This window comes from Ambystoma mexicanum, chromosome 9 (assembly GCF_040938575.1).
Source record: "Ambystoma mexicanum isolate Mex_15411 chromosome 9, UKY_AmexF1_1, whole genome shotgun sequence".
In the NCBI taxonomy this organism is placed as follows: Eukaryota; Metazoa; Chordata; class Amphibia; order Caudata; family Ambystomatidae; genus Ambystoma; species Ambystoma mexicanum.
Window position 1 is genome coordinate 249,457,729 of NC_090931.1, and position 15,516 is coordinate 249,473,244.

Consider the following 15,516-nt stretch of genomic DNA (forward strand, 5'->3'; position numbering starts at 1 on the left):
GAAATACATATTCTTATTGTGTCTCCTTTGTGACTTTGTTTCTTTTCAGTGATTACGTTTCAGCGTGATAAGGCTATTTTATCTCTGTCATTATGCTAAGTTAGCTACTTTCGTTCTTCCATCCTTATATTTTGCCAGCCCTTTTATCCCAGTTTATCTTTTCTGTAACCTAGCCTTTCGGGTTTATTTACTTGCGAGCTACGCCCGTATCCTACGTCCTTTCTGAGTGGATAAGGTTGTTGGTGGTGTTGGGCATGTATGCTAACTTCTGTCCTAATGGGGTTGTCGTTATTGTCCTTATTCCGCCTAGCGTTGTCTCTCTTGTTCTTGTACGAGTTATCCTTAGTCGGTCTTGGGTGTTGTTTGTGCCAGCATATGTTCTGTCAATCTGTTCTTTGTGTTTCCTGTTTGATTGTTTTAGTTGTTTCAATTTGGTTCCTAGATGTTGAAGAGCCATGTTTATAAGAGTTTTCAAGATTTTAGGTGGTCTTTCGTAGTTCTTACTTCTTTTGAGAGGATGTTCCAGGTTTTTGTGGCTAGGTGGGAGAAGGAGGAGCCACCTCGTTTTTTCTTGACACATGGTTTTTGTTCCAGGTGGATTTCATTGCTTGATCTGAAGATTCTCGTTGGCTTGTAGATTGTTATTTTCTTTTGAAGGAATTCTGCTCCCTGTCTTCTGATTGCCCTGTGTGTTATGCACATTGTTTTGAACGTGATACGATGTTTGATTGGGAGCCAATGTAGTATTTTTAGTGCTGGAGTGATGTGGTCTCTTCTGGATAGTTTGAGGAGGAGTCTGGCTGCCGCATTTTGGATGCATTGTAATTTCTTCAGGAGGTATTCCGGCATCCCGATGTAGAGGCTCTTTGCGTAGTCGATTCTTGACATGATGGGGGCGACGATTGTCAGTGTTTTGTGGGTGAAGGGGAGGAAAGGTAAGATTCTTCTTGTTGTGTGAAGGAGGAAGCATGGACATGGGCAGGGACTGTTGCAAGTCAAAGCACTTGCACTGTAAAGGACTTCAATTCATGAGGTTTGTCTCTAGGCAACCTTTATAGTACACCTGTGTCTGAGCATTTTTGTATTTTTTGTTATTATTTGACAGCAAGGATGTCACGTCTATCAGAAATGGCGTACATAGGGTACATCAGACCCTGCAGAGGGAGTCCCTGGAAAGGGTGCCTTTTCAGGGTGCAGCGGTTGCCTGCATGGAAAGACTGGGTGTTGGATGGGTAGAGTAATGGAACAAAGATCGGGGACAACGACTCGTAACCATAACATAAATGTAGGTCTAGGGTCAGTAAATGCCGGATGCAAGTCACAAACATACATTCATGTGTGGTTGTGGAGGAAAGGCAGGGAGTCAGTCAATGGTGTTTAGAACTCTGCAGGGACAAGGGGTCACAACTTGCTAAATGCAAGGATCAGTGATTTAAGGGAACTGGGAAGTAATGCAATACCACATCTGACAAGTTCTTTACTTATTTAACACTGCTGAGACATTCTGTGTGCAGTTAGGCCTTCAACAATATCTCAAACAGCAAAAAACTGGAAATATAACCAGTGATGCTTACAACTTTAGTATGCCTTTCTATATATAAGGTCTATGGTATGTCCTGTCCTAGGGGTGTAGTTGCATGGAAGCAGTCAGGAATCAAGAAGGAGACCACTCAATTGGGATGTAGGTTGTGGTATTTATTCCCTCGAAGTACAGGCTGGGACAGAAACACAGGAATACCAGCAGGTGTCACAAGGTAAGGCCCGGAGAACAGGTGCCCACCAGCCAGGCTGCACTCAGCTCAGGTCTTCTCTAACTGACACTGGTGGAACACTCACTCCAAAGACGCACACTAACATTCCATGAATGACACAAGCATTACATCACTGACATTCAGTCCAACACAATCTACCTTTTCAGTTCAAATCTTTTTTTATTGGCATCTGAAAAATGGAACATTTGTTTGACACCTTACCTTAAACGTATTGTCAAAGAATTACTAGATACGCATCCAGAAAAAAAAACATTCTCTATGGTAGCCAAATAGTCCAATATAATGGGTCATTACCAGAGGATAATTGCCCACCTTGAGGCTTAAGCCTGTGGTGAAGTTTAAGGTCACTACCCCAAGCGATAATGACCCATCCCAAACTCTTTAGGGCTATAAGGACACAGTGGTATTAGCAATAAAGATTTTGGAGTTCTGATGGTGAAATAAAACATGTTACTTTAATAGTGCGTAAAGTGCAGAAAATATGTTTGTAAATTAAATGTGATTTTATTTAGTAATATTTAAAATGCTAGTTTGTCGTTATACTGTAAGCATTTAGTTGTTAACTTGATAGAACTGGATCAGTTTTAGCATGAATTTGCATTATGTGTAAAGTGAAAATGAATAGTTTCTCGATTCAAAGGTAAGACCATTGTTACATGTTTTAGAGTTCACTTTGGTGGTTCATATTAGATTTGTTCCTGTCACATTGACAGTCCAGTGAAAACAAGATTCTCCAATAGAAGAAGTGCTGAAAGAAATCTTGCTGGAAAATCTCATTGATGTTCATGTAATACAGATAGTTATTGACTGCATGACAAAAATTGTGATTAGCTGAAAGGAGACACACAATGACTTCCATGTGCTAATAATCTTTTACACCTGAACTTGAGTCATTCTTTTAACGTTGGCACTCTTTAGATTAGGGGGTCTCCATGTGTTTTGCAATACAACTCCCAGCCGCCTACCAAACATAGTCAATGCTTTGAAGTGCATTTTGACCAGTTTTACTTATAAATTTGTTCATGCCACTCAGCATTGCTCGCATTATTTTGGGACAGTTTCATAAGGTGTGTTTCTCTCTTTTATGGACGGGAAGTGCAACACCAAATATAAGGGATAGACACACCCTCAAAGGGAAAGTACTAGATCTTCTTACACTCTAATTAGCCATCAATAATCTGGATATGATCTGTGCTAGGAAGTAGCTGCAGAAGTGATTGAAAGATGTTCAGAGCTTAATGGTGAGGGCTACGAAGAATATGATTTGATATAATATGATATGTCATTTATAACATGCCTGTACACAAGCGTTTCTACAGTCAAATAGAGTTTTGTACACATGATCAATGCCACTAACAATGCAGTGCGAGGGAGCGGCCCACACTGAGCCACCTCTGTTTCATGTTTACAGGTGATTGAAGAAATTGAAGAAATGATGCAAAACACTCCAGACCCTGAAGAGGAACTTGACGAGGTGGAGGAAAATGATAACGCGGAGCCCATCCTGCAGGCCGATTTCATCCTCCTGCAGGAAATGCAGGCTCTGACGCAGACGCTGAACAATAATTGGTCCTGCGAGGGTAAGGCTCGTGGCATGGGTGGGCAAGAGCTTGTGCCTCCCTGCTTCAGTTTGCTAGGGTGCCACTGCCACTGTGTCTGGTTGATAACCCTGCTCCAATTCAAAAGAAACCTGCTGTATCTGGCTAATATGTCTCAATGACCACCTTTCTGTCCTCGGCAAAGAACAGCACATCCCAAGTGCTCAGGGCTAGTAGGAACTCAGAAAAGCAGATGTAGGTGCCTTGACTTGGTCAGGTCTAAAAGAAGGCGCCTTATAAGTGCTCTAAGTGCATTCCTCTATCAGGGGCGTCGGGGAACATGAAAAGCAGCTAGATTTAGTTATCAGTCTCCCAACGGGGGATGTGATCTGAGCAGTGATGGCCTAACTGTACAGCCAAGAGAGCAACTGAAACCCATTGGATAGGCACAACTAATTGGGGTGTCACGCTCCACTGGAACCAGGTCAGCCCATTTGACTGAGCAGATTGCTAAACATTGAATACTGCAATAAAATGATGAAAATACTTTCAGATTAAATATAAATCCAACCATATTGCAAGTTAAATAACATAGTAAACTCTTCCAACGTTCCTTAGTTACTCCAACTAAATAATAATTCGAGAAAGAAACAGAGCGGTGCGCACTTATCCACTTAAGGATGAAATAGGACCACTTTCTCTTGCCCAGTTGCTGTAACATGTTGGAGCTCAAACAATGTTTAAATGTTATGCATCATTTTTCATGCCAATATTTTCACGACTTGCATTTTCAGAAACACATTTCCCATAATGCATTTTGTTATTACTAATACATTGTGGTGTGCAAAATGCAGGGATCGTGGGTTAAGGGTCTGGAGGGGTGAGAAGAGGAGGGTGGTGGAGCCTTTTAGTGGATGCTCTGGTGCTTTGCAAGGTTCTAATCAGACCCGGCCGCCACCCTCCTGCTGGTCTAGCATGCGAGAACATGTGAACCAATGACCCAGGACCCCAAAGGTTTTCTCATAGAAGTGGATAAGAAGAAAGGATCAGAGACAAGAAAGAAGTGCAGGGACACCTAAAACCCCAGGACTGTGGTGACCTACATTGAGCACCTACCTAGGGGGGATTGGGATTTCAAGGTTAAGCACTGGAGCTGTTCAAACCAAGGTGAATCCATTCTGTTATCTGTGTGTTCTGTTTAAGTAGTTTGGCTCAACCCTGAGCATATCCCTAATAATCCTCTTGTTAACTCTTCATCTGCCTCTCAGTCTATTTTTGATCATAATCAGATGTGTGACATTAACCATATCCTTCATAGAAATTGGTATTTCCCAAACATCTCTGTCCCTCCCTTGAAGGCTTGCCCTGTAGTGCCACCCTGATGTAAATCTCATTGAAATCTTTAAAAGAAACTGCACCATTGTGTTCTTGTTCACCTGTAGAAGGTCTGAGGCACATGTCCAGTCTGGAGCTGACTGAGCTGCTCGATCGGGTGGAGAGCGCCATATCGGATTACTCGGAGGAGCTGGTGCAGCAGCTGGCGCGTCGGGACGAGCTGGACTTCGAAAAGGAGGTGAAGAACTCCTTCATCACCGTGCTCATTGAGGTGCAGAACAAGCAGCGGGAGCACAGGGAGATGATGAAGAGGAGAAGAAAAGAGAAAGGCCTCAGTTTACAAAGCAACCGGACAGAGAAAAGTAGCCAGATGCCCATCAAGGTATGTCAAGCACTTGGGGGATGGGGGCGAGGGGGTTGTCATACACACACTTAAAAGAATGTGCCTAGTTCTAGCCTTATGGTGTCATTGCATTTATAATAGTTAAACACAATTACATTTCATCATAGCAACACATCAACGTGAGCCATCCTATTCTGTATACACATTATGCCCACGTTCACCTTTTTGCACAATCCTATAAGTATTATGCGATAACTTTGACCCAAAAGTTCCATTAGATAACACATGTTCCCATACAATTAAAATAAGTGAATTAAACATCATTATACCTATGTAGTGAGGCACTAAGATCTATTTAAATACATGTACTTTATGTGTGGACAAACGCTAAATGTTTTTGCCAGGTGAGGATGCCTGGATGGAGTAGAATTTGACAATAGTGAGATTACCTTACTCAGGAAATTGATTACAGTGTCACTGGATTAAACACCTATATTTGTCTGAAGTTAAACAGTGTAACCTATTCATGTTCCCTACAATCAAGACACATTTAATTGAAGATATAATTAAGTGAATAAAATAAAAGTATGATGATACTATCATGAAATATGAGGGTATCCCTTCTAAAGGTAAGACACACAGCTTATCAGTGAGTGAAAGTCTGGGATCATGTATACTGCGTGCACAGCGAGGGGACTCGCCTCTCGGAGGGGATCATCATGGACCTGGCTAGGGCTTCATCAGTGACTGCTGATAAGAGGTGCTCTGTATGGCATTTGGTTGAGCTCTGGCCTGGTATTCAGAGGCAGGGAGGCCTCGTTTCTGGGGATCCAGACAGACAACCATCTCCACCCACATGAGGAGCATCTAAACCTAGGAACCACAACCGGACCAGTGTCAGCAGATCTAAGAGTGCTGGTTAGATGGTAGCTTGTGATTGTATTAGAAAAGTAAAGTGGGGGTGGTACTTGAGAGGCACTCATTAATCAGGCCTAGTTTGTTGCCAGAGCTAGTGTAGAAGGAGAACAAAAATCGTATGTACTGTAGAGCATTACAAACCACAGGACATAAGTCTCTCTTCAATCAAAGCTAATTTACACTTTGAAATATTCTAGAGGCTGGCCCAGCGGGGTTAATACATCGTGATCTGCTGAACATTGGTTTCATGGTGAATATTTGTGAATATGTGCGACATAAACAAAATGATGGTTCATTGGGTGCCCTGTCCCATCATATTACTGCAGGTTGTTCCCTTTCACCAGCATCCTACACAGCATCCTACTCTTCTTTTTCATGTAAATTGGCACCAGGGTCTGAATTTATTTTTACCAGATATTCCACCACTTCTTTCATCCGTCATCATATATCCCTACATCTTATCATTGCTTGTAAGTCTAAGTATCCACACCATCAGTGGAAGAGTCGTCCACTATGTTCTTGTCAATGGGAGAGTCTCTCAATCCCGTTTCCATTGATAGTGTACTGCATCCCTTCCTCCTCACTCGAGTACCCAGGTTCTTCCTCACTCCATCCCCCTTACATTGAAAGAGTACTGCATTCCTTCCTCCTCACTCGAGTATGCTTGGTCTTCCTCTCTCCATTTCCCCTTCATTGATAGAGTACTGCATCCCTTCCTCCCTCCCCACTCGAGTAAGCAGGGTCTTCCTCACACCATCCCCCCTCCATTGATAGAGTACTGCACCCCTCCCTCCTCACTCTAGCAAGCAGTGTCTTCCTCGCTCCATCTCCCTCCCATTGATAGAGTACTGCACCCCTCCCTCCTCACTCTAGTAAGCAGTGTCTTCCTCACTCCATCTCCCTTCCATTGATAGAGTACTGCACCCCTTCCTCTTCAATCAAGTAAGCAGTGTCTTCCTTCCATTGATAGAGTACTGCACCCCTCCCTCCTCACTCTAGTAAGCAGTGTCTTCTTCACTCCATCTCCCTTCCATTGATAGAGTACTGCACCCCTCCCTCCCTCCTCACTCTAGTAAGCAGTGTCTTCCTCGCGCCATCCCCTTTCCATTGATAGAGTACTGCACCCCTCCCTCCTCACTCTAGCAAGCAGTGTCTTCCTCGCTCCATCTCCCTCCCATTGATAGAGTACTGCACCCCTCCCTCCTCACTCTAGTAAGCAGTGTCTTCCTCACTCCATCTCCCTTCCATTGATAGAGTACTGCACCCCTTCCTCTTCAATCAAGTAAGCAGTGTCTTCCTTCCATTGATAGAGTACTGCACCCCTCCCTCCTCACTCTAGTAAGCAGTGTCTTCCTCACTCCATCTCCCTTCCATTGATAGAGTACTGCACCCCTCCCTCCTCACTCTAGTAAGCAGTGTCTTCCTCGCGCCATCCCCTTTCCATTGATAGAGTACTGCACCCCTCCCTCCTCACTCTAGTAAGCAGTGTCTTCCTCGCTCCATCTCCCTTCCATTGATAGAGTACTGCACCCCTCCCTCCTCACTCTAGTAAGCAGTGTCTTCCTCGCTCCATTACCCTTCCATTGATAGAGTACTGCACCCCTCCCTCCTCACTCTAGTAAGCAGTGTCTTCCTCGCTCCATCTCCCTTCCATTGATAAAGTACTGCACCCCTCCCTCCTCACTCAAGTAAGCAGTGTCTTCCTCGCTCCATCTCCCTTCCATTGATAGAGTACTGCACCCCTCCCTCCTCACTCTAGCAAGCAGTGTCTTCCTCGCTCCATCTCCCTCCCATTGATAGAGTACTGCACCCCTCCCTCCTCACTCTAGCAAGCAGTGTCTTCCTCACTCCATCTCCCTTCCATTGATAGAGTACTGTACCTCTACCTCCTCACTCTAGTAAGCAGTGTCTTCCTCACTCCATTACCCTTCCATTGATAGAGTACTACACCCCTTCCTCCTCAATCAAGTAAGCAGTGTCTTCCTCTCTCCATCTCCCTTCCATTGATAGAGTACGGCACCCCTCCCTCCTCACTCTAGTAAGCAGTGCCTTCCTCACTCCATCTCCCTTCCATTGATAGAGTACTGTACCCTCCCTCCTCACTCTAGTAAGCAGTGCCTTCCTCACGCCACTGCACCCCTCCCTCCTCACTCTAGTAAGCAGTGTCTTCCTCATCCATCTCCCTTCCATTGATAGAGTACTGCACTCCTCCCTCCTCACTCTAGTAAGCAGTGTCTTCCTCACTCCATCTCCCTTCCATTGATAGAGTACTGCACCCCTTCCTCCTCAATCAAGTAAGCAGTGTCTTCCTCTCTCCATCTCCCTTCCATTGATAGAGTACTGCATCCCATCCTCCTCACTCGAGTACCCAGGGTCTTCCTCTCTCCATTTCCCTTCCATTGATAGAGTGCTCTATCCCTTCTTGAGAAGAGTGAGCTGGGCCTCCCCCAATCCAGTGGTCGTCGTGTACCGAAAAAGTAGTGGAACTGTGGTCTCGGCAGGAGAGAGGGTAGGCGGAGGCATAGTGCAATGTGTGACAAGTGTTGATGTCGGGGCATTGCAATAGTCTACGCGACTAGTGACTAAGTCTCCTATTTCAACTTTACACTTGCACAGGGACCTTAATGGACAATTCCTCTCATAGAAAGGTGAATATGGTCGTAAAAAGTAGGGGAATGGTAAACAGAAAAAAATAAAAGTAGTGGAATACAGCTCCCGACCGTTCCCGCTCACTTCAATCGCTGCCCCAATCCATTTCCCTTCCAATGTTAGAGTGTTTATCCCTTCGTCCTCATATTGTTAGAGAGATGTATTCCTTCTTCATCAGAGTAAGGAGAGTCTCCCTCCCTCCATTAAATGTCTATTGTTAGAGTGCTTTATCCCTTTCCTGAGCAGAGCGAGAAGGGTCTCACTCGCTACATTCACCTTCCATAGTGAGTGTGCTCTGTCACTTCTTCATCAGTGAGCAGGGTCTCCCCCATTCCATTCCCCTTCCATAGTTGGAGTGCTCTATGCAGGGTCTCAATCAGTGCATTCCCCTTTAATGTTAGAGAGGGATGTTTACCTTCTTCATCCGAGTGAGCATGGCTGCTGCATCCCTTCTTCATCAGATTGAAAAGGCTTCCCTCCATTGCCTTTCCATTGTTAGAGCGCTGTATCCCTTCTTGGGCAGAGTGCGCTCAGGCAGAGATTGGTGCAAGGAAGCAGCTGACTTTGCTAATTAATGGAAGAAGGGGGACGCTTCTAGGCAGGAAGGGGAGATCTATAACATGTCAGCAGAGTCAATTGACAGTGAGAGGTGTATGGGTGAGGTCAGAGAGGTAGTCATAGAGGACCAAAATACCAAAGAGTTGTGTGTAACAGCTAGAGGAGGACTTGGAGGAGACTTTGAAGTGTTTACAGAGACGAGGCAGGGTGTTATGTGTGAGAAAGGGCTACTATTTGGGTGTGAGTGGGAGAGTGCTTGTGGGTAATTTTAGTGAGAGAATTTGATAGGGGATGAGAGTAGGCTGCAGAGTGAGCGAGAGAAAGGAGAGGGGAGTGGGGAAGCATGTTGCAGGAGGGTAGAGGGGGGTATTATGGGGTTCAGCGTGATCTGGAAGGAAGTGGATAAGATCACGAGGGAGGTGGAGACAGGAGAGGGCGAGATGGTGACAAGAGTACGGAGAGCTAGGAGATGAGGATGGAGCTGGAGCACAGAGACAGGAGGAGGGGGAAGACAGAGAAGACAAAGAGAAACAAGAGAGAGAATATCAGGAGAAGGTGTCTGGAGACCAAATGGACTGTGGAGAGAGAAAAAGCAGAGCGTTCTAAGGCGAGGAGAGTGAAAAGAGTTAAGGAGATGGCAATCTGGAGGATAAGGGCACTAGGGCAATTAAACTACCCCACTAAGTCCCCTAAGAAGTCTCTGAGCGAGTCAAAAAGATAGGTAATTGCCTTTAGGCCCTCCCTATCATAGGGATAGACGAGACAGTAGGTGTACCGTTACTATAGTGACTCAGCACTGCAATACTACCTGTCTGAGTACAGAGACTGGGCTAGTGAGATGGCAGCCCCATCTACGTTTGAGGGAAATGGGTGCAGGCACCCCATCTAGACTGCAAGCCCTAATAGCCAAGACCCTTATCTCTTATACATTTAGAATTGAATATGCTTGCACAAATGATCTCCTCCCGTATTAATACAGTTCTGGACAAGATGGCTTCCCCAAAGCAGGTTGGCTTCGTTAAAGGCAGACTTGTTCTTCAACCAGGCCAACCTGCTGGGGGTTGCCTTAAATCAGCTGCTTCCATCTCACTCAACATGGGAGGAAGATTTTGACTCTGTTGAGACAATATTATGCTCACTGGCCTTTTCTCATTTCTTTTGGTCCATGCATTTGCTCCATGATAAGTGCACACTATATGCAGCCCAAATCTACGGTCCCAATTAATTTAGTCTTCTTCCCTTTCCTTGGTCTCACTCAGAAGAGGAGCCAGGGTTATCCTCTCCCTACCATTTTATTTATTCTAGCACTGGAACTAGTATTGATAAAAATGATGAATCATTCTTGCATAAGGGGGATTACAAATTATGGAAAATAATACCGAGTGTCAGCATATTTTATGAAGTGTATTTCCCAAAATTACTGCAAGTGACCAAGTGTAACAAGGAAGTGGAACCCTCTGCTGTGGTTTCGTGGTCAATGGTCAGAGGGTTTTGGCCTCACTGGGGTCAATTTGTAAAACAATGAGTTGAAATGTTGAATTTTACAGGAACATTTTTTAGAACAATTCGGTTAAAAGCCTTATATTTTGCAACCATTTCAGAAGGTTAATATTATAATATCCAACCAATGATGCAGGTCACCAACAGTACATAGGAACCTTTTACAACATGTTTTCATGATGCCCTCTGCCCACAACATAAACCAGCATTACCACTGTAAAACACAATTACCAGGTCACTGTTTCCTCAGTATACTCCAGCATTGCCACACTGAAACACCTTCATGATGCCATGTCCACAATATCTACTAATACTGGCACTGATATGTTATGTTAATTGGTTTTATACTGTTTTATGCTGAGCTGAGCTGCCTAGTACAAGGAGAAACCAGAGCACCCTCCCTAAAACCATTGTAGGCAAGGACTTGCTTGATAGAGGAGCATAAAGAGAACTCGTGACTGCATGGCAAATATGGAGGTTGAAAAGGGGCAGAGCCACGGGCCGCTTCCATGGAAGTACCGACCCCCAAGTGTCTCTTCTCTTGGGCGCAGCTGGTAAGATAACACAACAGTGCATGAGCTTACTTCAGAGCTCTGCCTGCAACAAAGAAAACAAGGAAGAGAGAGTAGACAAAGGACCTCTTTAAGAGTCTGGTGGTTGTAGTGAGACACGTGGTATTTGGAAATATCGCCTGTTTTATCGCTCAAATTGATTTAGGGTCGGCTAACACAAAGCCAGTGAAATTGGCCGCTTGCAGGTGGACGTAAATGAGATGGTTTTGTGGCAGGTAGTATGGCAGCAAGGATTAGCAGAATTCCTAGCTATTCCCAATTAAATTCATTGGGACGCCGAAATAAATGGGGAGTAACCTCGTATCAGTTGAGAGGGAGAGACAGAGAGAGCAAAAGAGAGAAAGAGAGAGGCAGAGAGAGCAAGAGAAGGAAGTCTCATGAATATATGTATGTGCCTGCTTGATAAGAAGTCTGCAGAGAAAATGGGGTCTGCTGAGGTAACCTGCCAGAAGAACCCTGGAACAACATCGATAGTGAGATCTCACTCAGACTCAGTATCTCTCCAAGGAGAAATACATCAATATTTGTCTCTGGTTCTCAACTCACCCACATTTAGAGAGCGAAACTCTTCTTGGAGTCATTGTCACTGTCTTCCTCCAGTGATACCACCTGCCCCAATAGACATCAATGGGATCAACATTCCATCAAACCTTCATTAGACTTTCAGAAAAGTTCACCTCCATTGACTTCAGTGGGACTACCCTCAGAATCACCTTGCTTCAATAACATTGGAGGTTAAACAGATTGGGAGGGAAGTAGCTATTTCTATGTACTGTGAGTACAACAAATACAGATTATTGTAACAATGCCTGCTAGTTGCTCTTTGAGCAACAAAAGACAGAATTGTTATTAGGGAACAAAGGGTGAAATCATGATATTTCCATAAAAAAAGAAGATTCAAAAAGCGTCAGATGCACAAGAAAACATGTATGATAGTATAGTAGGAAATATTCACAAAGGAATATGTGGTGTGCAGTCATAATGTCGACAGTCAAAATGTCGACAGTCAAAATGTCGACAAATAAATGTCGAAAAACAATAATGTCGACAAACAAAAATGTCGACATTTTTCGATATTTTTTCGAAATTGTGTACTTATTGTAAGAATAAATAAATAAATAAATATATAATAGATTGTGTTGAGTATGAGGGGTGGGAGGGTGGTTGGAGGGGGTGTGGGGGGGTGGCAGGGGGGTGTTGGGTGAGGGGGGGTTGGGGGGGACCCCCCCAATAGTAAATGATACTCTTTTTTGTTATTTATTTATTGAAAAAATAAATAAATAAATAAATATATAATTAGAATGTGTTGAGTATGAGGGGTGGGAGGGTGGTGGTGGGGGGTGTGGGGGGGGGGTGGCAGGGGGGTGTTGGGTGAGGGGGGGTTGGGGGGGGGGACCCCCCCAATAGTAAATGATACTCTTTTTTGTTATTTATTTATTGAATAAATAAATAAATAAATAAATATATAATTAGAATGTGTTGAGTATGAGGGGTGGGAGGGTTGTGGTGGGGGTGTGGGGGGGTTGCAGGAGGGTGTTGGGTGAGGTGTTGATAGTTTTAAGGGTTTATAGTCATAATGTCAACAAAAAAAAATGTCGACATTTTTTTTTCGAAAAAATGACTTTTTACATTATAAGTATAGGATGTCGACATTATTATTTTCGACATTTTTTTTCGACATTTTTGTCTGTCGACATTTTTTTTTCGACATTATGACTATAAACCGGAATATGTATAAGCAACAAGGATTCTAAGTGATTGCTGTTGCAATTCTTTGGGCCTCATTATTAGTTAGCCGGTGCAGTATTAACGTGCTGGTATTAACGCAAAGCGGCATGTTACCACACTGGCCAACTACGAGTCTGCTGGTAAGGGGCCTGATTCACCTTCCGCTAAGAGCTGGAGGTGAGTCAGGCCCCTTGCCGCTGTAAGCGATATTCAATCAACACTACAGCCAAGTCAATGCCTAGTCTGGGATGTTGAGGAAAACCCTTATTGATGTATTTTTATGTCCAGTTCAGTACTCTGGATGACAACCCTTGTATAACACCCCCCCTCTTAGAATCCCCCTGACCCCACTGAGCCAAGAAGTAGGTTTGTTTTGCAAATTAAAAGGTTTATTTGAAAATTTAAACAATATATATATATATATCACACTTCTATAAATAAATTGATAATGGATATTACACTTGTGAATATGAGCAGTAATCAGCAAGAGGTAATTTATGAATAGGAACAGAAGAATAAGGTGGGAAATAATGCTTTATATGTTTCAAGGAAACTCAATGATGAATGAAATGCAGTACAGAAAATAACTTGACAATGTAATCACTTTTCCTTGACAATTCACCCCCCCCCCTCCCTATGCAATGTAAGAAATGGTAGGAGAGCACACAGTCTTCAAGAATCCCAACAAAATGCAATATGAAATGCAGTTCCCCCTCCAACAAGCTGAGATGAAAATAGGTAGAGGTTTGAAACACAGGCCCAAAAATGCTTTGAATGTGATGGCAATGGATGGGAAAATGTGCTAACTGATTTTAATTCCCTCTAGAGATTTAGGGTGAGTGAGAGATGCTTGTTGGTATTAGTTCAGGCTCACTTTAGCAATGCTCTATGAGTTATTACCAGGTTGCAAACGGATTTTTAACAAAGGAAAGAATGGAGCTGCTATTTTGACAAGTGGAGAAATGGAGCCAAATCGCAAATCGCGGTAAATTTTGCGAGTGCGTAAATCACGATTGCGGAAAAAGTATAGGGAGTAGGAAGTCGGTTCTAGGTTCGTTGGAAAGCCTAGAATCACAGCTTTAAAATGAAAGTTTTGTTCCTAGCCCAAATGGTTCAAGAGATACGGACGATTTAATAAAGGTAGATTTTCGGATTTAAAGTAAAACTCAAAATGACAGGTGACAGTTTGCAGCTTTAGAATGACAGATGAAAGCTCGCAGCTTTAGAATGACAGATGACAGGATTACTAGGAGGCAGTTCTACTTAGTTTAAAATAGCTTGAATTAGATTATTTTAACTAAGAGATTGGTTCTGCACAGTTCTGCTAGGTACTCACAATACAAATTTTGAAATAGGCCTCGTCACGGATCTGGTCAACACGTCCGGCGGCGGTTCTCTTTCTCGGCGGGTCAATCAGGCACCGGCTCTGCTCACAGCGATCCAGATCTCTGGTTCTGCTCACAGCGGTCTGGGTCTGGTCTGCTGTTCCGGCAAAAGTTCTTGGCACAGAATTCAAACAGCTCGCTCGGCTGTGGAATAGTTTGCAGATGATTTTAAGGATGCTGAGGCCTGCTGAGAAGAGTTCTCAGTTTGTGGGTTTAGACCCTTGCTTTAAGTTCTGAAGTAAAGTTCTGGTCTTTGGAGATTGATGGATGTGAAGTCTGGAGTCTCCCGGCAGAGCGTCCCGCAGAAAATGGAATTGAATCCTCTACCTGTCCCAGCAGTCTCTTTTTATGTGTTTTGGAAGTGGGTGTGTGCGTGGCATAACTGAGCCTGCCCCTCTCTACTTGTCATTGGACCAATTCTCCCCTCTCCCATGATTGGGGGAAGGAAATGGATTGTCATCATGATGAGGTCTGTTTATGGGTCAGAGGATCCTCCCTTGGTCAGTTTGCCCACAAATCTATATTTGATTCAAATACATATTTCCCAGATACACAATTTGTTGAAATTACATGTACACATTATATATTCCTTATGGTCCATGCTTGTCCGCCTCTGATCTTCCTGGGGGCTTGCATTCAAAAATGACAACATTTTGCGCTTTTTGACTGGTTTACCAATATCGGACATTTACCAAAAATTACACACATGTGCGCAAGGAGTATAGACATTAATTGATGAAGTGTCAGATTTTTAACATGCAGACATTTGGAGTGAGACCCTATTTTCCGCTAGCAACCCCCCAGAATACACCACAGGGTCCTAACGCCTCTTAAAACGTGCACAGAAAAATCACAAGAATAATAATATTACTTATATAATTTTGACCAGTCCGCACTATGAGTTATCTATCTTTTTAACTTATGCCCTGGTCAAAAAGGGGTGTGGCTTCCCACATCACATGGTGGAAGAACTGGTTTATCAACTTCCCCCAAGCTCAGCTGGCTCTCACAGGCACTTCTCCTCCCACTTCTCCCAAGAGGAAGCCACTTTACGGCCCCCCCAATATAACATTTGCCTGAGTCCATTGTTCCGTTTCCTGCAGTCGCCAGGTAATTCAATCAGAGAGGTGTCACCTCCTTTTTGTGGGGGCAGCAGAATGCAGCCAGGCCTGTGAGCACAGCTGTTGATCCAGTTTCAACTCCTGTCGGGGGTAGTTG

General features: G+C 43.9%; 1 protein-coding gene across 2 annotated transcripts in view; it reads left to right on the forward strand.

Moving 5' to 3' along the window:
• Positions 1 to 15,516, forward strand: part of FEZ1 (fasciculation and elongation protein zeta 1) — a 341,418-nt gene that overhangs the window by 266,958 nt on the left and 58,944 nt on the right. For both annotated transcript variants that reach the window (XM_069614549.1, XM_069614550.1), the window contains 2 exons: positions 3,184 to 3,352; positions 4,753 to 5,027. In XM_069614549.1, the coding sequence (XP_069470650.1) occupies positions 3,184 to 3,352; positions 4,753 to 5,027 (444 nt within the window). The remainder of the gene's footprint in view (positions 1 to 3,183; positions 3,353 to 4,752; positions 5,028 to 15,516) is intronic.